This window comes from Hemibagrus wyckioides, linkage group LG25 (genome assembly GCF_019097595.1).
Source record: "Hemibagrus wyckioides isolate EC202008001 linkage group LG25, SWU_Hwy_1.0, whole genome shotgun sequence".
Taxonomy (NCBI): Eukaryota; Metazoa; Chordata; class Actinopteri; order Siluriformes; family Bagridae; genus Hemibagrus; species Hemibagrus wyckioides.
This window is the reverse complement of record NC_080734.1, coordinates 19,382,944-19,405,647: the sequence shown is the minus strand read 5'-3', so window position 1 is coordinate 19,405,647 and position 22,704 is coordinate 19,382,944. Positions and strand designations below refer to the sequence as shown.

Here is a 22,704-nt window from a genome sequence, read left to right as displayed (position 1 = left end):
CTACTCAGCTGTTTTATCCCACAGACTTTACTGGGAGTATAGCACAGACATGACCATTTCACCACAGCCTTCACTCCACACACACTGAGCTACGTGGAAGCTACGAGCTTCATACCAGTGTCTGATTGGTCAGTTTCGGCTTAGGGGAAATATTTAGCAGTGGTTCGTTTATCTTAACCTACTGAATGAACGACAAGCCTTAGAACCAATTCAGAAATTTAATCCAATTGAGATTAGATTCTGATTTCCCCTCAAATTCTCCGAGCAGAAGAGTAGATTTTAAGTTGCATTTCACAAAATGATATAAGTGACTAAGAAAACCAAAGAAAATGCTCCTTTAACTGAGAATTCCTGCTCAGGAACTCAGGATGTTCTCCTCAAGAGATCCTGAGGTCTGCAAGTGATGTTAAATCAACATGGCTGCTAAGAGCATTAGCATTAAACAAACATTAACAAACATTATTCTGTAAAGTATATATTTTACATCAATTAATATACAAACATATTTGCTTGAAAACTCTATAACTTATAGAAATATATAAGAGGAATATATCCATTACGGTTAGCTGGTCAGCTTGTTGATAACAAATGATGGACATGGAAATGTCTGGAATTCTGAGAGTTCTGACTTCCCATTTCTTAAGTCCTGGGCTGTTTTGTTTTGTTATTTGTTGACAAATTGGCCTATTTTCACTGTGGGTTCTGGGTTCCTACATTACCCACAATGCTTTTGGGATTTAGAAAACAATTATTGTAGAGTATTGCAGCAGTGCTTCATGCCTTTTATCTATCCAGCTCTCTAAATTTCATATTTAAGGTTAGCGTAACTATTCTGTGTGGAGACATACACATATAACTAATAGCTACATTTCTAGATAAATTAGTTATTAGTGTCCTGGACCCACTGCAGTTTGCCTACAGAGCCAACAGGTCTGTAGATGACACAATGAACATGGCCCTCTACTTCATCCTCTAGCACCTGGACTCCTCAGGAACCTATGCCAGGATCCTGTTTGTGGATTTCAGCTCTGCTTTCAGTACAATCACTTCATCTCTGCTACAGGAGAAGCTGAGTGCCTAATTCCACCTATAGTTGGACCATAGACTCCCTGACTGACAGGAAGCAGCATGTGAGACTGTCTCTGACTCCTGGACCGTTAATACTGGTTCCCCCCCAAGGATATAGTATTTCTTCTCTACTCTTCTATGCTGTATACGAACAGCTGCACCTCCAGTCACCAATCCGTCAAAATATTGAACTTTGGATGACACTGCTCTCATTGGGCTCATCTGTGAAGGCTAATGAGTCAGCCTACAGGAGGGAGATTGACCATCTGGTGACCTGGTGTAGTCCAAACAACCTGGAGCTCAATGCTGTGAAAACCCTACCCGCACCAATCCTCCTATGTGACTCCCCAGTCAATACTGTGGACTCCTTCATCTTCCTGGAAACCATCCTCAAGTGGATACTGCACATTAAATCTCAAATTAAAAAATGCACCAGCAGATGTACTTCCTGTGGCAGCTAAAGAAGTTCCACCTACCAAAGACAATGATTCTCACCTCCTCCATCACCACTTGGGACACTGCTGCCACTGCCAAGGACAAAAGCAGACTGCAGAGTGTTATTCGCTTCGCTGAGAAGGTGATGGGTTGCAATCTCCCACCTCTTCACGATCCAGGAGCCTGAAGCTGACAGTGAAGTGCAGCTGACCGCTCTCACCCTGGACGCAATCTTTTTGAGCAGGAGGCTGCACTCCGCCAAGACCAAAGCCTCATGCCACAAAAACAGTTTCTTTCCACCTGCAACTCTCCTCATCAACAAGATCCACAAACCATCACGATCTCTTATGCACCTCGTTGGAGATTAACCCCACTTTGCTGTTTCATGTGCATTATGTTAGCACAAAAAACTCCTTTATACCTCAAACTGTCAGCATTTGCACTGGTCTACTTTTGCACATACTGTTTATTCTCAAAGTTTCTATGACTTATAGTTTCTTTAGGTCGTTGTTGATCTTTCAGCTGCTCCCTAAGTGTATGAGGTGTCACCACAGCCGACCAACTGGTCCATACAACAACTTGGCATAGGTTTTATGCCGGATGCCCTTCCTTACACAACCCTCCCATTTTTATCCAGGTTTGGGACTGGCACTGCATCCAGTGGCTGGGGTTTGGGCACTGGCACATGATAGTAAGAAACCTACCACTGAGCCACCAGCGTCCGCATAATTTCTTCATATTTATGCTTATTTGCTTCATGATTACTAGGCAGCAGTACACATTGTTCATCTGTAACACAGTGACCAATATATATTATTGGTTATATGTTTACACAATCATGTTATAAGAGTTAAAAAGATGAAATGATGCTGCTGTGATCTATAGAGCATGAGAAAGAGCTCACAGGAGCTGGCCAGTTTAGCCGACTTTGGAGCTCTATTTGCAGTTAAAAGCTCCTTATATTTCAGTCATTTCCTCAGGTCTGAGACTTTTTTTTTAAGATGTATTGTGAATTCTAGTATATTAGGTTTATGCTATTAATCCTCTGTTCGTAGGAATGCTTTATTTATTTCATTTTATACACATTGTTTGCTATGCAGAAAGAAAATGGATCCTTTTCTGGCATAATTTTTTATCGTTTCTATTTTCCAAGAATCGAATCGAATCGAATCAAATCATGAAGTCAGTTTCTTGATTCAAATCGAATGATGAGCAGAAATTATTTTTCCACCTCTAACATCAACCCTATATCATATTTTACACCTGTGTGAACGTGTGAACATTTATATGTGAACTGGATATAACTAAATATTATATTTAAAAAGTTTTTTCTTGTGATAAATGTGTTAGAATTAACATTAATGTCCTTTTAATCTTCTTCCGAGATAACTGCAGAGATTTAGTCTGTGACAGAGTACACTGAAACAAACTCACCAAGGCAGAGTGAGCCCCAGATGTGCTGATAACCAGGGGTGGGTATTAAAAATTAACAAACAAAAATAATAATAAAAACAAACAAACAAAAATCTTTCGCTGAAGATAAAAGGACACGTAGCAGAATAATACAAGGCGTGTAAAACATACCCAGCTGTCATAGCGGCACTGCTGACCACATACACACACACACACACACACCGCCTTGTGTAGAGAGAAGCGCGCTCCCGAGGAGCCACAGTGGCTCCTCTACCGGAGAAAACCCATTCCAGGTAAAATAAACGCCTTTAATTGGTGTGTATATTAGTTTTATAATAATTCAATTACTTAATTAATGATTTTGCATTTCTGTGTGACGTGCACGCGCTGTGTTTTAATGTAGAGAGGTCAGAGCTTTAATCCTCTAGTACACTTCTCTCTGGTCAGAGATGAATAATTATTTCCTCTCACTCACACATGTACCCTGGTGTAAATGGTGTGGTCAGTGCAGTTGGTGGGTGTGTGTGTGTGTGTTAATGATGTTCATTTAGTGCACGCTTTAATTGAATTCTCGGCTCTACACACATCAACACAGAGCCCAGGCTCAAACTCGTGTCTGGACACGTTGATAAGCGAGGGCGTGCACGCGTGGGGAAAGCCGCTCGACCAATCAGCGCGCGGGACACGCCCACAGTGGGCGGGTTGTTTACGGGGTCGGTGTAAAAAAACGCCCGTTTAGATAGCGGCTCGCGGGAAAGCGTGGAGTGGGAATCCGCGGAATCGGCGCGTGGAGTCGGTGCTGAAACGGCCGCGTGACGTCACATGCCGGACGACGCGAAGGTCCGAGGAGAATGAAGTCGGTTTAGTTTCGGTTTAGTTTTTTTTTTTTTTAAATCGACGTGGAGGTGTGAGTCTGATCCGGTGTCTGTTCGGTTCTTCTCTCGAGCCGAAGCCTGAGTCCATCAGAGGCTCACTGAGGGGGTGTGTTGCCCTAAAAAATAGTCCAGTGCAGTTTGTGAAGACCTAGAGTTGTCTCTTTTTATAACACAAAGACCTTTACGGATTTAATACATGCAGGTTTGGGTGAATCCTTCCTATTTAACAAAGCTTACATGTGTCCTTGTATCAGATGCAGAACTGTACCAAAGGCTTTAGAGCATTACAGCATGGCATACTGTTACTGTGAGCTTTTTTGTTTGGTCATGTAGACTACCAATGATTGTGATGAGTCTATCTTATTATCAGCCATTTTGTGTCTCAGCATGTATAACATGCATTATAATACTTCTCTGGTTTCAGATTTTTTGAGTGCTTGAGCCTACTGTTTGGTCCGGCCCGTTGGAAGAGAGAGAGAGAGAGAGACAGAGGGAGGGTAGGGCACAACATGGCAGCTGTGAAGTCCCAGGCAGGACCCGGGGCCATGCAGTCGGCAACAGGGCGAAAAAAGGACGGCTTGGTACATATCAGCGTTCCAACCATAACACTATCACCGATTCGGTCATGATGGCATTTGCTGTGTCCTAATTTGGGACCCCACGGCAAAACAGATCTCATTCGACTCTCTGCAGGTCAGACACTGTGTTCAGGAGAAAGCAGACGCACAGAAACACAGGCCCAACTCCGTCTTACGGTCCTTCTCGGCGGGTTTTGGGGAAGCGTGGCCTGCCAATTTGGAGCAAACAAACACCGTCCTTTCCTTACAGTCTTCCAATGTCCACCTGCCATACCGGTAACTTTCAGCATCCGAACTGGTTTATATCTTACTGGTTTTTATATGTTCTGTGTTAACACAAAACCTAATAAATCCTCCTACACACACTGTGAATGCTCCACTCCATGTTGTGTCTGCATTGTCCTGTTCAGTATTTTCCCGTGTTCCACAGTAGATTTGGAAGGCGAGAAAGTACATTTGTTCAAGATATCATATGTGGGTGTGTCTCAATCTGCTCTCGAGTCAGTGACTCAGGAGCTGGTGTGCAGAGTTGGGGCTCTGGTATAAGGACTCTGACTCACTACACACTGGGACACTGATGACTGAATATCCGACGCCGTGCCAATTTCTTTATCGGTGACTGTAAAGACATGCCAGATATATCACTTTTATGTCATATCAATGTGTTGTCAGTTAAAAGTCATTAGACTTGAATAAACGGTCAAATAAAGGTTTTTTTGTCATTTGAGAGCAACAACAAACAGAACTTACATTTGTAGATGAAGTTTGGTTCGTCCTATCATCATATTTTTCCAGCTAAGCTGCTTCACGAAATTCTGATGTCATTTCCAGTAAAAGAACATAGTGAGCAGTGGATGTTCCCTGGTTTTTGCTGTGCATTGTGGGAATTTTTTAGGGAGCAAATGTTCCAGTGTACTAGAGAACAGCCCTTAAAATGAAAGACTTCCTGATCAGTGCCCTGACCACTGAGCTATGAAGCTGATTGAGACGCATCCTGTGTGACCTTCTAGTTGCTCACATGGGCACAAAAATATCCTCCTTCTGTGTTTTTACCTGATTGATGTATCCTGTTTTACAGAAACTTCACAATCCAAAACACTGTTAAATAAGAGGGTGCTGTGATGCCAAGCAAAAGTGTTTTATTTCTCTTATACCACAGCAGTTTGTCAACTATTATATTTTTTAATCGATTAAAGACCAACATGTTACACCACTGCAGTATAAAATTGTGGAACATTCACGAGACAGGTCACGTCCTACTACTACACCTTCACTTGTTTCTTTTTCTCTTGAAGTTTTTAGAGACAGACAAGCACCTGAGACTCCCAAGATTCCTTTCCCTAAAATGTTTAAACAGTTTCAAAATCTTCATTATTTTACTGATCTTTGTTAAGTAACATGTTTTTGATCTGTTGATTATTAGTCTTTAGGTTATGTTGAGCATAGGTTCACCATATGGATGAGACGTTACCATAGAAACGATGATAATCGATAATACAGCAGCACTGTGGTGTGAGATAATTAAACCATTATTATTATATTTCATGTTAGATAAATTGTGCTACACCTCATGCATGCTTTTCAAATTCTGTCTCACATCTGTTTATAGATCTAATTATTTATTGATATCTCTTTATTGCTCTCGTGTTGTAATGACTTGGTTGCAGGAGTCCTGAATCAGTAGAAATGGATGAGATCATGGCTGCGATGGTCCTCACCAGTCTGTCCTGCAGTCCAGTGATCCAGAGCCCCACACAGAGAGACGCATTGCCACGTAAATAAAAATAAAAGAAGATATTTGATTATTTTTATTCAGCATTTATAATGAATTGATTGTTGGGATGTTGATGAATGTATATAAATATTGATCTAAGAGAAATGTGGCAGTGCGACCCAGCACAGTATATGGTGCAGTTTACAGTGGAAATGACACAGAGGTCTTTCATGATCTGCTCAGCCTCAATCTCTCTGTACGTTCCTTCTAGATGGTCCACTGGATATGGAGTGTGGTGGAGGAGAACTGTCGGACAGTGGCAGCAGCGGTTACTGGAGCTGGGAGCATGGCAGCGTCAGTCCTGCTCCCTCACCGTCCGTCACCGAGACAGACAGCAGCATGGGGCAGCTGGGAGACGAGGGGCTGCGCGTGGAGCCAGACCCGGGGGCACGTGACGAGCCGGAGAACCGGTGGTGCAAGGTGAGAGAGAGGACAATTGTGAGAAATGTTTGCATCAAATTATAGGTTGCCTCAGGTCCTTTTCTCCCTCGCTGACAGAGTTGGAGCAGGGGAGCATACAGGTGTTTGTGGCCGAGCTGCGGAAAAGTGCTCACGTCACGTGTCGGGATGAAGCGTCACATTCGCATCCTCCATCTCGGGTGAGCTTTTCTCATCAAGTCTATAGATCCGGTCTGGATCTAGATCTATTTTATTTATCATTTATGATGATTTGATTGTTGGGATGTTCTTAAATATATAGAAAGAAGGAACAAAGAGAAACGATTAATGAACACTCCAGGCATTAACTCTCTCTCTCTCTCTTTACTTTAATGATTAAACGTTATCTGTACTCATGATTCTCTTGTGTTAGTTCCATATCCAGACATTTGTTAAAAAGTAATGTGATGTAACTGGACCTACAAATGTTTAGTTGAATAAATATAATACACAGTGATTTGTTTTCCTCGTCCTCAGAGGTGCAGAACAATCTCACAGAGAAGAAGATTTCTATTACACCGAAGTCTCCTCAGAGGAAGAGGAACCGACGTCTCCTTCTCTGTCGTTCACCAGTGGGCCCTGGTCCTCATGTAGCTCCACCCACAGCCAGCCCACTTCCCGAGAAGCCCCGCCCTCCTCCAGTGCCTTCAGCCAATCCGCTCCCAGCAGTGTGTGGCAGATACACACGGAACATCTCTACCAGGTGACACGTGTAGAGCTTAAGTTTTAGAAGAAACAAAGCATTTTCATTTTTCTACATCTGTAACTCTATATAGAGCAAATAGAACGATTCTGAGTACAGGAATAATCCCGCATGTAGCCTTGTCATCTCTGTTAGTGTACATCCTGTTAGATTCCACACAGAATCCCCAAGATTAAGGGCTCTCAATGTTTACTTTTTTGGAGCTTATTTCTCATTTTCTACAATAAATGTTTCCAGGCCCCTTGTGCACCCATTGAGACGACCAAGTCCCCAGACTCTCCTTCCTCCTGTGACTGGACTTCAGCTGGACTCCAGCTGAGACCTCAGGTAGCTCTTCAGTGTACTCTAGCCTACTTAGACATCTAGAGAACAAGCTAGCGGTACTTTAGCTGAGGTTGAAGGTCATTCATAAGTGCTGCTGTGTGTTTTTAATGGATTGGAGCTCATGAAATGTCACTGTGGAGCAGAAGCACCAGCGTGGGAGTCAACCATTACATAGTGGACTTCAGAAAATTTCGAAAAACATTCTATTTACAAAAATATATGTAATATAAAGTGGATCTGGACATCAGTGTGTTCTCGTATCATGATATTAAAAGTGAAGGAGGAATCTGTGTAGTTAAGGTGAGAGTCAGTGCAGCTGTTCCTCAAACACAAGTCTGCACAAGTCATTCATTTTCCTTGTTGATATCAGAAAGTGGCACAGCGCCAGATATCAACAGGAAGTGTTTATGCCAAACGGCTCTGTGGTCTAGGGATCGATTTCGGTTGCTACCGGAGTTTCCTGTATTCTCCTGCGTCTTGCAGTTTCCTTCAGATTCCCTGGTGTCCTCCTGAAAAGACAGGTAGAGATAAAGACCGCTCTTGAACGAGTGTGTAAGAAGCATAGTCATGGAGATTCACCCCAAATCTGACTGGATAAAGCTGAATAAATGATTAAATGATCTCCTTGTTTCTGTCGTGTTCATGACATTCATTTATCACATTTCCAACGACGTGGCGGTCAGTCAGCGAAACATAACCCGCACGAGGATCGTCATAGTCTCAGTTTATATTTTTTTTAACGTCACTCGTGTGTTACATGTGAAATCAGTGCGGCGTGTCGATAAGCCAGTGCGTGTCGGTTAGTTATTCTGGGAAGTGATGAAAGAAATGGAAATGAACTCAACCTGCTCAGTCGAAGTGATTACTGCTGCAGGGTTTGTCATTTTTTTTTACTTTTTCTTTTTCTCTCTCAGATCAGCGTGTCACGGAGCCGCTCCGTCAGCGTCGGTGAGCAGTGGCTACAGCGGAACAACGTTCCTAACAGATCACACACCATCAGCGCGTCACCATCCAGAGGCCACTGCTCCACCCGGTTTGTGCTCCTCACTTTGAAATAGTGTTAGCGTACACCAATCAGGCATAACATTAAGACCACCTGCCTAATATTGTGTTGGTCCCCCTTTTGCTGCCAAAAAAGCCCTGAACTGTTGAGGCATGGACTCCACTAGATCCCTGAAGGTGTGCTGTGGGATCTGGCACCAAGATGTTAGCAGCAGATCCTTTAAGTCCTGTAAGTTGTGAGGTGGGGCCTCCATGAGACTTAAACGATACTTACAGGACTAATAGGATACTTCTGATAGATACTGACCACTGCAGACCGGGAACACCCCACAAGAGTTTTGGAGATGCTCTGATCCAGTGGTCTATCCGCCATCCGATTTTGGCCCTTAAATCCTTACGCTTGTCCATTTTTCCTGCTTCTAACATCAACTTTGAGGACAAAATGTTCACTTGCTACCTAATATATCCCACCCACTAACAGGTGCCATGATGAGGAGTCTTATTCACGGCACCTCTCAGCAGTCATAATGTTATGGCTCATCAGTGTAACTATTACTAGTTTACTAGTTAAAAAACATTCTATCAAGGCAAATCCAGCCATCTTCCTGTCTTATAGCCGTTGTGCATAACTCTTAACCTCAATAAAGAATCACTGCATCCATGACTCCAGTGTTTGCCACAGCAGAACTTTCATAAAGACGCCTCAGATCGGACCAGCCGTGATGTCATTTCAGCAAATTTCCTGTCTGAGGTTATAATATTTTAATGGTTTAATACGTTCCCCGTCTGTGTGTCCGTTCAGGAAAGGTCGAGGCGAGGCCAAAAAGTGCCGCAAGGTATACGGAGTGGAGCGACGGGATCAGTGGTGCACCGCCTGTCGCTGGAAGAAAGCCTGTCAGCGCTTCCCTGACTGAAAAAAAAGCAAAAAAGAGAGAATCTCAGTCTTTCCTTTTCCTTTCTTTCTTTCCTTTCTATTTTACTGGACGACTCCTGGCACTGTAGAGACCCGAGAGAAGAGACATTTTTTTGTTTTTTACCTTTTCTAGCCGTTTTCCAGATAGATATTTTTTAGGATCCTGTGACAGATCTGTGACGTGAGCTCTGGTGAGGAGACGGTGTGACGTGGTTCAGTCTCCATCCCTTTCTTTTCTTTTTTCTTTTTTTCTTTCATTCCTCCGCAGACGTGCACTTCGAACGCTTTTGAGATTATTTAAGTCGTAAATGTCACTTTTGGTATTTTTTCTATTGCTGTTTTTATATCCTGAACTGTGCACTAGCAACATTGAAGTTCATTGTGTTTCTCTGGATTTTTTTTCTTCAGCGTTGTGTTTGGCTCATATGACATCACTTCCTAATGGAGTCAAAGCCACACATGAAGCTATAGTGATATAGGTAATGTCATATGCAAGCGGTGAGCAGCTAGAACCTTCTGAGTGATTACCAAAGTGCTATAGCAAGCCCCTTCTCATGCTGTGGAACAGTATTAATGTTTTTTGTTGTTGTTGTTGTTACCCCCGAAGTGTTCCAGATGATGAAAACACACTTTATACAGTATGCACAATGGGGGGGGGGAGAAAAAAAAGCTGAGGGTTGCCATGACAACGCACAAGAGAAATAGTAAACTATTTTATTGATATTTTATGTGCATTTTATGTACAACTTGGACAAAGAATAAAATCACTTTGGAAAAAGAAAATAATGATATTCCTGAAAGCTGTGATGTCGTGTGTTTTGAAGTATATACATTTTCCACAAAGCCAAAAGTGACAGAAAGGAAGAACACTGTCCTGGACACTACACCTCTACACCAGGTTCCTTCTGTTGTTGTTGTTGTTGTTGTTTTTTCTCTCTTGACCACTTTCCCAGACATTATAATAATAATATTTTTCTTTTCGGTTTTTTTAAAAGGAATACTTGTATGGGGGAAAATATAATTGGTTAAATAATTCCAGCTGAATATTAGTGTACTGGTGTGGAGAAGGCATTTCATCTCTTAATCGTTGCTTTGAGATTGATTTTCTAATGGACTCATGGTCATGGACTCCGCTCAGGGCTTTAATTCTCCTCAGAGGTCATGCTGTGGCTCTTTTATTCATGATGAGGGTGAAACTCACAAAAATTGATCTGGATCAGGACTCGCTTGTATTTAAAATCAAAGTGCGCGTGCGCGTATGTATGTATGTTTGTGTTGCGTGCGTGTGCGTGCCTCTATATATATATATATATATATATAAGTGTGTGTGTGGGGGCGTGCGTGCGTGGGAGTATATATTTGAGTGTGTGTGTGTGTTTGTGCGCGTGCGTGCGTATATATTTGAGTGTGTGTTCGCGCGTGCGTGGGCGTATATATTTGAGTGTGTGTTCGCGTGTGCGTGGGCGTATATATTTGAGTGGGTGTGTGTGCGTGCGGGCGTATATAATGTGCGCGCGTGCGTGGGCGTGTATATATATATATATATATATATATATATATATATATATATATATATATATATATATATATATATATGTATATATATATGTATATATATATATATATATATATATATATGTATATATATATATATATATACTTATATATATATATATATATATATATATATATATATATATATATATATATATGTATATATATATGTATATATATATATATATATATATATATACACACGTGTGCGTGTGTGTGCGCGCGCGCGCGCTAGAGGGCAGTATTACGCCATGGAATTTAATGTCAGTTCTACTAGAGTCAGGAGATTCATATTCCAGATGGTGTTGCGTCTAAAATGGCTCCTTAATCAACACACGGTGTTTAACAGGTGTTTATAAACCTCTCAGGTGTGTAAGAACTTGTCTAATACTTGATTACGCCTTTGGGCTCGCTGTAACAGCAGCAGGAAGGAGTTAAGCTGAATTTCTCCACCTGCTAACATTGTACAGTTAAATGATTCTACTGATTTGGTTTATTTTTTGTTTCAGATTCAGATTTTTTCTTTCTGCGGAGTTTGTTACACATGACCCCTGTGTGGTGTATATGATGATTAGGATCCATTTAGATTTCAGCAGACAACCCCAAAAGTCCTTGGTGAGTAGTGACCTTGTAGTGCTACAAGACTTAAATCAAAAATAGGGTACTTGTGGATAAATAAATAAATAAATACAATTAAAAATCCATCCTCAATCATTCCTCGTTTTCAGATGAAGTGTGACCCACGGTGTGCAAGAATCGAACGATACAATAGATAAAGTGCTTTTTTCCCTTCATGACATTCAACTTTAAAGGACAGACAAACGACCACGGTGCTCTGCGATTCCTCCTACGTCCAGAGCCGATACTGATGGACATGCTCAGTGTAAGTTTCAGTGCATCGCTTTTATTTTCTGCCAAGGTTAAAACTCAAACTCAGCCAGCAGCTGAAACTGGAGAGCAACAGCCTGCTGATTACTGATGAGTGAGCACAATGAGCTCGAAATATCGAGAGTGGAAACAAACAACAACCAAAAAAATAAATAAAAATTAATAACATTCCTCATTGGATATCAATGCAATCTTGTTAATATCTTTTAGCTCGTCTTGGATGTGGTACATGATGGAGGTAAGAGGAGAGATCAGCACCTACTGTAGGGTGGTTAAACCTCGTTCTTTTGTCGGACCCCGGCTGCAGACAGGTTAGCGAAGTGGCCTGAGCGGCCCGTGCGTGCGGTGAGACTCAGGTACTGCCTCAACAGCTGGCTCACACGCTTCTGGTTGTTCCACTTGCGGGCCGACTTGCGGATCCCGATGAAGCCACCGTAGCGCTTCTGCAGGGGTCTCCCAGAGCTCACCAGCTTACGGAAGCCGTGACGGCCCTTCATAAAGCCACCAAAGCGTTTAGACAGATTGAGATTGTCGTCATCGCTATCTTGGTCCCGCTCTTCTCTCTTGTCAACTCGGTCTTGCTCCTCCTCGTCCTCCATACCGGAGTCGAGCCCCAGGTCATAGTTTTCTGCAAACTGATCTGATTTTTGTGCCTCCTCAGAAGGTTCGTGACTGCTGAGCGCCTGAGCCATGTGACGGAATCGCTCCAGAGCTTCCGAGTATTCCACGCCTTCATCCTCCATCTTCACTACGGCCAGAGGCTTTTCTTCGTCTTCGGTACGCTTTGAGAAGTCGTGTGACGGCAGTGAGGCTGGGTTCGCACCCACAACTTGGTAGCAGAGATCCCAGGTTTGAGCGGGGAACGCCTGCGCCTCACATTCCAGCAAACACACCTGCCGAAAATATCACATCACATCACATCACGACTCGTTCACGTCACGGCTGAGTTACACAAATGAGACATTACCGGAATAGCCTTATTAGTGCAGATATAAAGAACGGAAAGGTCCGGAGAACAAACCCTCGATTTGGCCCTGATCATTAGCCGGACTCTGATACCTTATCACTCCATATAGAGGCTGTGTCACTGCTCGTGGGTGTAGGAAAGGGTTCTAATGTGACAAATGAGGCTCTAGTTAAGAAATGGAAAACGTCACTTGTAGAGGGAAAGGCTATAAAAAAACAGCTCAGAAAGATCTGACTAGTGTGTGTGTGTCTTTGTGGTAATTAATTACCCACTGTAAATAAAATACAGGCTCTGTGGGATGTGTGTGATGGATAGAAGAAGTCGTACATGCAGAACATACGGATGAGAGAGCACGTATATCAGTTAGTATTCATAATGGCAGGACGGTCTGTGTGTGTGTGTGTGTGTGTGTGTGTGTGTGGCTGAAAATGAAAGAATGATAAGGTGAGCGCTTCCCAGCCTCAAAGGCCCTTGAGAATCCATGTAGCCACTCAGTAAAAATGCCATCCACATAAGTGGCAGACTTCAGACTTCTCCAACCAATTATGTGCATAGATTAAGTAAATTGACTCGGGCACAGCTTTTTGCATCTTCAAACCCATTAGGAATTTGATTAAGGAGCAAGTGCCATGACATTAAAAAGCAGCTACGGGATTTTGTTGAATAACAAAGCAAAGGACATTTTTGGCTTGATGCATAGATGTGTAAAATGTGTGTGTGTGTGTGAGAGAGAGAGTGTGTGTGTGAGAGAGTGAGTGTGTGTGTGTGTGTGTGTGTGTGAGAGAGAGAGAGAGAGAATAACTGATCACTCACAAGGGTGTTGAACGTTTGCTGTGGAGGCAGGAGAAGTGCGCAGGTTAAACAATCGCCCTGGCAGTCGCTGCGACTCGGGACACACAAACTCAACAACAGAAGGACCCAAAGTGGCGTCTTCATGGCTTCTTCTTCACGGAAAAAACCCCTGGAGTGGAGTTTTGAGCTGGAGCGCGGGGTAAAAGGTCACAGGATTCGCTAGGTAGAAAATAGAAATGTAAATGTGAGTCAAAAATAAGTGAATAAGAACCTAATTGTGTTCATAAAAATCACTAGGCTAATAAATACCAAATCCATTATTACAAATATTTCTACATATACACATATACAGTATACCACAAGATCCTTTAAAATAAAAACAGTTACAAAAATATAAAAAAAACAAAAATCTGATTTTAATCTCATTCCTATCTAGAATCAAATGCTGTGAACATTTTATTTATTATTCGCCTTTTTCTGACAATACTGGAAGCATCTGCTTTCATCAAAATCACTTATTTTTAATAATAATAATAATAATAATAATAATAATGCACAGACAAAACATAAGGCATTTTAAAATATTAGAGAGACGTTGTGGGTTAAATAATAATAAATAATGCAGACTCATGTTAGAGTTTCTCCCACACAGGTAACGTGAGCGTGGACTGAGTGATAATATCCTGCTCATGGATGATTAATTGATGTTTCCTTCTCACTACGCTGCAACAGAATCACTCCTGTGATGTATGAAATAAACGTATTTATTATGCACTCTCCGAAAGAAAGGTAGAAACTGTACCTTTTAAGGTACGAGTGGCCATCGCTGGGGTGTCTACCTCTAGTTGTACCTTTCTAACTCGTTTTGGGAACATAATTGTACCCTATTGTGTACCTTTAAAGGTACCATTATATTTTTTTGTTCCCCATGGAACGGAATTGTACCTCCGCCGTACCCTTTTTTCTGACAGTGTACATTGTTTAACCATCTGAAATTTACTATAAACCCAGTAGTCTACACTTCAGACCTCTGACGCTTGCATTCGGATTCATTTTGGAGTTAAAGGGGAAAAGCAGGATAATTTCACACTGCGATAACTGTTGCACCCAATTTCATGGTTTTTTTGATGGTATCTGCTCAAAAGCTCTCGCTGATACTGAAGCACAACAGCAGCAGCAGAGTCAGGAAGACAGAAGAGGCTCACTTCTGTTAAAGAAATAAATATCATAGCAGCTTTAATGTCAAGGAAAGGTTTTAATCCAGTATAATAAAGCGTTTACATTAATATCAATTCAGTATATTCTTAGAGTGGTTTTGGAAACATGGTCACTCTCTAGCTTGAATACACTCCAGCGTTGTGTTAAAAAGTATTTACTTCTCTTCTAACCTACATACTGCTATTTATTTTCAATGATCTACCACAACCACAGCCACAGCTCTGCCACTGAGGCCAAACGTGACCAAATGAGGCATGCAAGAGGAAATTTTATGCCATATGCCATTTAATTGTGCATATCTCCAGCCCGGGGCAGATGAGTTCTCAATGACGTGTCTTGCTCAAGGACAAAGTGTGACAAAAGCGATAGAAGGACATTTGATGTGTAGAGTATAGAAAGTTTAAGGTTTATATGAAGAGTTTCTAAGCTTTATATGTAGAGGATATACAGTTTAAGCTTCAAATGCATACCTTCCTGGCCCGCTTCGTATCTATAATCATGATGAAATGATCACTCAGGACTCTTTTTGTTTTTAACCCTGTAGCACATGCTAATTATTTTTTTTGCAAAGAACATTATTTTATGGAAGGCAAAATTAAACATTCACCATCTGTTTTTCCCCCCGATCTAAAGTTCATTAGCGAAACTCATCATAGGCCTTAATTGATGTCTGAATTAGCATGTATGGCATAATGAAGAGGAAATGAGAGAGAGCGAGAGAGAGAGAGAGAGAGAGACTGGGAGCAACGAGGACTCTGACTCACTCTGCCAGCACACATTAGTCACGATGAGATTACGGCCTCACACACTCGAACCTTTAACCAAAAATCAGCCTCCGAACTGGAATGAAGTCGGATTTTTAGAAGAAAGACAGGGAATTTACGGTCCTTTTTTCTTCTTAAACTTTTTGTTTAGTGAACAAAAATTGAAGCAGTAATTACAGGGCAGTAGTGTAGCGCAGGAGCGGTGAGGACATTTTCTCTTTTTCCAGCCAGAGAACGATCAGAAACATTTTTCACTCAATTTAACCTCACACACTATTAATGCAGCTCAATTAATTTTCAGAAAGTTACATGCTGGAGAGTCTTTTATTTTGTTTTAATTATCTCCCTCTCTATAATCTTTTATCGAAAAAGGTTCTTTTTAAGAGATAATAGAGGAAATTAAAAGCCGGCTGTGAGAGACCCGTGATTACATCCTAAGCTTTTCTCTCAGTTCTCGACTACTTTCATGTCTTTATTATTCTTTTTTATATTTATTTATGTTCTAATAACCCATTCATACTACAGTTATTAGGAGACAAAGCCTTTATTTGTCACATTACAGCATAGTGAAATTCTTTTTCCGCATCTCTCAGCTTGTTAGGAAGCAGAGGGTTATGGGAATGGCTCAGCAGTGACAGCTCAGAGGTGATGGGGTTTGACTTTTTGATCAGAAATTTAACCGTGAGCTGATTAAATAATCTCGATAGAAGGTGGCTATCAGAAAAAAAGTATCTGTGTGTGTTTTATTTATTCAAGCAAACAGTGAGAATATCATGAATATAGTCGTGTTTATCTAGTGTTTCCTATTATAAGGTTACAATAAACCGAATATAAGATTATTAAATCTATTCTGAGTAATTTTAACTCATTTGAAGGTTTAACAGTTCTTTTTCTATTAGCAAATTCTTCGATTTTCAATTTTAAAGTACAGCGTGATTGATGGTGTACAATATTGCCAAAGCATCAGGATAAGAAGGAAAAAAAGAAAAATGATAAAATAAAATAAAATAAAGAGTGATTATTATTCTTTCTAGAATCGGAGACAGGGTCATGGGAGGTCAAGGCTCATTGATGCATGTGGGGGAGCGAAGGCTGGCCCGTGTGATCCGATCCAACATACGAGCTACTGTTGCTCAAATTGCTGAAGAAGTTAATGCTGGTTCTGATAGAAAGGGGTCAGAATACACAGTGCATCACAGTTTGTTGTGTCTGGGGATGCAGACCAGTCAGGGTGCCCATGCTGACCCCTGTGCACCACTGAAAGTGCCAACAATAGGCACGTGAGCATCAGAACTGGACCACGGAGCAATGGAAGAAGGTGGCCTGGTCTGATGAATCACGTTTCCTTTTACATCATGTGGATGGCCGGGTGCGTGTGCGTCTCTTACCTGGGGAACACATGGCACCAGGGTGCACTATGGGAAGAAGGCGAGCCGGCGGAGGCAGTGTCCAGCTTTGGGCAATGTTCTGCTGGGAAACCTTGGGTCCTGCCATCCATGTGGATGGTACTGTGACACGTACCACCTACCTAAGCATTGTTACAGACCATGTACACTCTTTCATTGAAACAGTATTCCCTGATGCCTGTGGTCTCTTTCAGCAGGATAATGCACCGTGACACAAAGAAAAATACTTCAGGAATGGTTTGATGACCACAACAACAAATTTGTGGTGTTGACTCCACCTCCAAATTCTCCAGATGTAAATCCACTTGAGCATCTGTGGGATGTACTGGACAAACAAGTCCGATCCATGGAGGCCCCACCTCGCAACTTACAGGACTTAAAGGTGCCAGATACCACAGCACACCTTCAGGTTATGAGTTTTTTCCACATGTCCATCAGGATACAGTCCAGACACTTACTACAGGTCAGTAACGGACCTCAGTGCTATATTTTTATATTTTAGTGTGAGATCTCTGTGGGTTTTCACCGTCCTTCATTAGTGGAGTGGTGTGTTGAATGTGTGTGTGTGTTTGTGTGTGTGTGTGTAGTGGTGTGTTCAGTGTGTGTTTGTGTGTGTGTTTGTGTGTGTGTGTGTATAGAGTAGTGTGTTGAATGTGTGTGTATGTAGTAGTGTGTTGAATGTGTGTGTATGTAGTGGTGTGTTGAATGTGTGTGTATGTAGTGGTGTGTTGAATGTGTGTGTTGTATGTGTGTGTATGTAGTGGTGTGTTGAATGTGTGTGTATGTAGTGGTGTGTTGAATGTGTGTGTATGTAGTGGTGTGTTGAATGTGTGTGTATGTAGTGGTGTGTTGAATGTGTGTGTATGTAGTGGTGTGTTGAATGTGTGTGTATGTATGTGTGTGTGTATGTAGTAGTGTGTTGAATGTCTGTGTATGTAGTGGTGTGTTGAATGTGTGTGTTGAATGTGTGTGTATGTAGCGGTGTGTTGAATGTGTGTGTATGTGTGTGTGTATGTAGTAGTGTGTTGAATGTGTGTGTGTGTGTATGTAGTAGTGTGTTGTATGTGTGTGTATGTAGTGGTGTGTTGAATGTGTGTGTTGTATGTGTGTGTATGTAGTGGTGTGTTGAATGTGTGTGTATGGAGTAGTGTGTATGTGTGTGTGTATGTAGTAGTGTGTTGTATGTGTGTGTATGGAGTATTGTGTGTGTGTGTGTATGTAGAAGTGTGTTGTATGTGTGTGTATGTAGTAGTGTGTTGTGTGTGTGTGTGTGTGTGTGTATGTAGTAGTGTGTTGTGTTGTATGTGTGTGTATGTAGTAGTGTGTTGTATGTGTGTGTGTGTATGTAGTAGTGTGTTGTATGTGTGTGTGTGTGTATGTAGTAGTGTGTTGTGTTGTATGTGTGTGTGTGTGTGTGTATGTAGTAGTGTGTTGTATGTGTGTGTGTGTATGTAGTAGTGTGTTGTATGTGTGTGTGTGTGTGTGTATGTAGTAGTGTGTTGTATGTGTGTGTGTGTGTGTATGTAGTAGTGTGTTGTGTTGTATGTGTGTGTGTGTGTGTGTATGTAGTAGTGTGTTGTATGTGTGTGTGTGTGTGTGTGTGTATGTAGTAGTGTGTTGTATGTGTGTGTGTGTGTGTGTGTGTAGTAGTGTGTTGTGTGTGTTGAGTGTGTATTAGTGTGTTGTGTGTGTGTGTGTGTGTGTATGTAGTAGTGTGTTGTGTGTGTGTGTGTGTATGTAGTAGTGTGTTGTGTGTGTGTGTGTGTGTGTGTATATATGTAGTAGTGTGTTGTATGTGTGTGTGTGTATGTAGTAGTGTGTTGTATGTGTGTGTGTGTGTGTGTGTATGTAGTAGTGTGTTGTATGTGTGTGTGTGTGTATGTAGTAGTGTGTTGTATGTGTGTATGTGTGTGTATGGTGCTGAGGAATGCTGCAGCTGAGAGATTGCTAGTCTCCATTCACACTCCCTCGGGGAAAAGCTGTGAAATGATAAATCTGAGGCAATTTTAATCGGATTAAAGCAATCCGCTCTCCTTCTCCCATGGAGGAGCTACCTGATGCTATCAACACCAAGGTAAACACCTCCTTCCATTTTTTCTGTCCCGGGGCTACAATCCATCTAAACGTCTGATCTGATTGAGGCGTGTTGCAGGCTGGACTGATAAGCAGACCTGTATGTCCTCACTATGACGTCTGACGCAGAAGCGATGGTAGCTCTGGAATTGTCCATGTCCCCACCACCATCACCTCCACCACCACCACCACCCACGCGTATATGAACTAAAACACACTTCATTCTGTGTTCATTCCATAATAGTAAGTAATAGCCCACCTGTTTTGCATCTTTCTGCAATTTCATTTTGCCCTTCGCAATGCCATTATCTTCCAATCATCAGTACCCTCACTGTCATAACCATTTTCAGCTCGGTCACTGTAATTGTCAATGCGTCCATAGCCCAAAGGTATAGCGTCTGTGGAGATGATTTCACTCCGCCTCCACTAGCAAAGTAGCAATTATTGCATTACCCAGTGCCCAGGAGGGACTTTATCGTAAAAAAGAAGCCATCTAAGGCAGTGAATGGATGCTTAGGGAATGAAGACATTTACAAAAACTGTTACAAACTCAATGAAACTAGCACCATCCTTTCCGTCGGCTAAAACTTGGGCGGAAAATGGACACGGACTCGATCTGTCACGTCGTCAGGGGGGAAAAAAAATCACTGCTGGTTTTGAAATGGTGATTAGGGAGGAGTGAATTGAGGCGAAATGAAACGAACGGACGCCGCTGCTGGAGTTTCTATCCAAATGCACATGACATTTGAAATGCTTCAGTGTAGAACACGCTCTTAAAAACACACGAGGGTGTAAAGCTGAAAGAAAAAAAAAAAATAAAGCAGCTAACCTCGGGTCAGAGACGCGACAGTGATGTCAAAGCTAAAATTCTCAGGGAATGTGGGATTACAGACACACCGGGACATTAACAGCTTTTGATTGTGAAGATTTGTTCATTCTGAATTGGCCTAAGGAGAGATTTCCCTCCTGCTGTGTGCAGGTGCTTCTTTTCACGTTATTCACATATGTTAAAACTCACGCTTTAACAAACACACGTTTTAATTCATTACGAGCAGGAAAGAGGAAAGTCATCGAATCCAGCAGGTTCACATGGCGCGTGACTTCCTTGCAGCACAAGCATTAATTTCCTGACAGATGTAAGCAATTATAAGATGTTAAAAGCAATCACTGTAAGAAAGTGTGCGGCTAATGGAAAACAGGATCAGACACCGAGGCGATGCTATTCAATCATTTTCAGAATAAAGCCTTTTACCTGTGTTCAGCATTCCTTCCTAATCATTTCCATGAGATCCAGATAAACGTACGTACGTGAAGGTTAACGGGAAGGCGATTCATCGTGCTCGTCAGGCTAGTCACGCGCAGACACATGATGAGACGTTTAATAAATGTTTGACACAAAAATTAGGAGTACAAAGACAAGAGACTGTGTGACTTGTGCCTACGTGATTGCCAGGAGAAGATACGCATGCTTAGCCTTCTGATGGGGAAGAAATTACAGCTGGGCGTTTCGGTTCAGTCGAATGGAAAATAAAACACCGCGTGCGTCGGTCGGGGGAAGGACAGAAAAACAAGGATAAAAGATCGAACAAACTTTAATGTACACTATATTTCGGGCCATTTGAGATTGGAAGCAGTTTCTGTTCTCTGATGCGGGGTTTAACATGATATCCAAATGACTGACTCTTTCAGTGATTGGAATTCTGATGATGCTAAAAATGGTGGAGAAAAAAGGTAATGAATGATTGAAATGTAATTAGCAATTAAAAAGAACGATCATCAACACAGCTGTGGCCGTTATTTTGGATTGATTTTATTAAGACTAAGATCCTGTAATCGTTTGGTAGGGAGCGTGTTAATTGCTGGGACGTAAACCCGAGAAAATCATCCTCAAATCGCGTGGACGGAAACGGAAGAGCTGCAGAAAACATTCAGTGATGATTTTAGTTGAAGCGCTTCCCATCATGTTCCATCAATCATCGCTGCACCAGAGCACTTACCGCTAAACCTGTCTGTAAAATTAGACATGATTGGAGAGGGGAAAAAAATTCAAGTGCCATTAAACTGCATCTTCAAAACCGCTAAGATGTCTGAGATGGACGCTTGGACCAGGGTGTCCGATCAAACCGGTGCATGGAGAGAGCAAAGTTTTTTGGAAGCTGCATAATTACAGTAATGTTTTTTTTATCCATTCCAAAAGAAACTTTCTAAAAAAGTTTAAACTGCTTTGGTGAACTCCATGAAATCCATGTAAGTAATATTATACATGTATAAGATGTGCTCAGTACACCCAGAAGTGTAATATCAACCAATCAGTTGATGTTTCCGGCTGCATGTAATGCGATAATTAATAAGAAAACTAACAGGTTCTCTGAACTGCTTAGTCATTATAAATTGTCTCATGGGATTTGAAAAAGCACTGCAATGGTAATGAATTTCCTTTGACGTAAACACTCAGCATGTCTGTAAATATTAACTACAATGCTTTTTCTTTGATGGTGATGATGATGATGATGATGAGTAAACTAAAGGAAAAGGATCAGTACAACCTCACCCGGAGGACACAATTATTGTATATAGAACTGTATTATAATATTATAATATCTAAGTACTTAAGTAAGGAAAGCCTGTTTAGAGCTTGTTCACACACACACACACACACACACAGGAAAAAAAAAGAAGTAGAAGGACGTGCCAAGCCTTACCTGTGCTCCGGTGCTGAGGAAGTCGTCGTGTACTTGCTCACACACACACACTGACTCTTCAAGCGAGGCAGCAGTTGTCCAACCCGCAGCCTTGTTCAACTGCTCGCCTTCACGCTCTCTCCTCTCTTATAACAACCCGCCCCTTCCTCTGGTTCACCCCCCCCCCCGCCCCCCCAACCCAACCCCTCCTCACCATCCCCCTTCCCTCTACACACCCTCTTGCCTTTTCCACGCCACAGACAGGGAGACACTAAGGTGTGGAATCATGCATAACTTGAACTAGCAACCCTTAGTCGACGCTGACGTATACACCTTCAATGACAACGTCACTTCTGCCTCTAAGCTTCCAGAAAGAGGGCTTGGGCTAAAAATAAATGAATACACGTCCTCTGCATAGGTGCGATAATACACACGTGTCGTTTTTGCATGAAATCCAATTCAAAGACAATTCCAGGGAAGATCGTTGGAAGCCAAAGGGTGCATCCGTGAAGAAAAACAAACGCTCCCAAAGGCAAAGAACGATCTCAGTGGACTGGTGAAGATTTTCTGTCTTATTTTTCTGTTTCCTGTTCAGTATTTTTGTATTCATTGACAATCAGACTGTGTGAGAGGGCCGACGCTCCCTGTATTAAACATGTGGACACCTTTACACCTTGTGGACAGTTGGTCGTGACACAGACTGGACCCACACCCTCATTCTGTGCTGCACCTGTGTGTAGCAGCAGTCTCTTTTTTAAGGTATACCCACGAGGTCAACAGTGACCCGTTACCAAGCAATGTGATGTAGAAAGTACAGCGGATATAAAACGTCTACACA

At 41.9% G+C, this 22,704-nt stretch overlaps 2 protein-coding genes across 3 annotated transcripts; one reads left to right on the top strand and one right to left on the bottom strand.

Moving 5' to 3' along the window:
* The first annotated feature begins 3,117 nt into the window (after positions 1-3,117).
* znf395b (zinc finger protein 395b) lies at positions 3,118-9,924 on the top strand. Of its 2 annotated transcripts, none has more exons than XM_058378491.1 (10): positions 3,118-3,209; positions 4,216-4,372; positions 4,485-4,645; positions 6,037-6,143; positions 6,355-6,563; positions 6,642-6,742; positions 7,059-7,284; positions 7,522-7,611; positions 8,523-8,641; positions 9,413-9,924. In XM_058378491.1, the coding sequence occupies exons 2-10, from the start codon at positions 4,301-4,303 to the stop codon at positions 9,522-9,524; spliced, it is 1,197 nt and encodes a 398-aa protein (XP_058234474.1). In that variant the 5' UTR covers positions 3,118-3,209; positions 4,216-4,300; the 3' UTR covers positions 9,525-9,924. The 2 variants fall into 2 exon arrangements, with proteins under 2 accessions (XP_058234474.1, XP_058234472.1); XM_058378489.1 differs by lacking the exon at positions 3,118-3,209 and adding an exon at positions 3,665-3,993.
* Positions 9,925-11,283: 1,359 nt separating this feature from the next.
* pnocb (prepronociceptin b) lies at positions 11,284-22,011 on the bottom strand. The gene is made up of 3 exons (XM_058379355.1): positions 21,888-22,011; positions 13,746-13,943; positions 11,284-12,858 (listed from the first exon to the last, which is right to left on the bottom strand). The coding sequence occupies exons 2-3, from the start codon at positions 13,866-13,868 to the stop codon at positions 12,238-12,240; spliced, it is 744 nt and encodes a 247-aa protein (XP_058235338.1). The 5' UTR covers positions 13,869-13,943; positions 21,888-22,011; the 3' UTR covers positions 11,284-12,237.
* Positions 22,012-22,704: the final 693 nt, after the last annotated feature.

Coding starts and splice junctions, on each gene's coding strand:
- znf395b (XM_058378491.1), top strand. CDS start 4,301: ATGGCAGCTGTGAAGTCCCAGGCAGGACCCGGGGCCATGCAGTCGGCA. Junction 4,646..6,036: donor AATGTCCACCTGCCATACCG/GTAACTTTCAGC, acceptor ACTTGGTTGCAG/GAGTCCTGAATCAGTAGAAA. Junction 6,564..6,641: donor CGGAGAACCGGTGGTGCAAG/GTGAGAGAGAGG, acceptor CCTCGCTGACAG/AGTTGGAGCAGGGGAGCATA.
- pnocb (XM_058379355.1), bottom strand. CDS start 13,868: ATGAAGACGCCACTTTGGGTCCTTCTGTTGTTGAGTTTGTGTGTCCCG. Junction 12,859..13,745: donor AGCAAACGTTCAACACCCTT/GTGAGTGATCAG, acceptor TATTTTCGGCAG/GTGTGTTTGCTGGAATGTGA.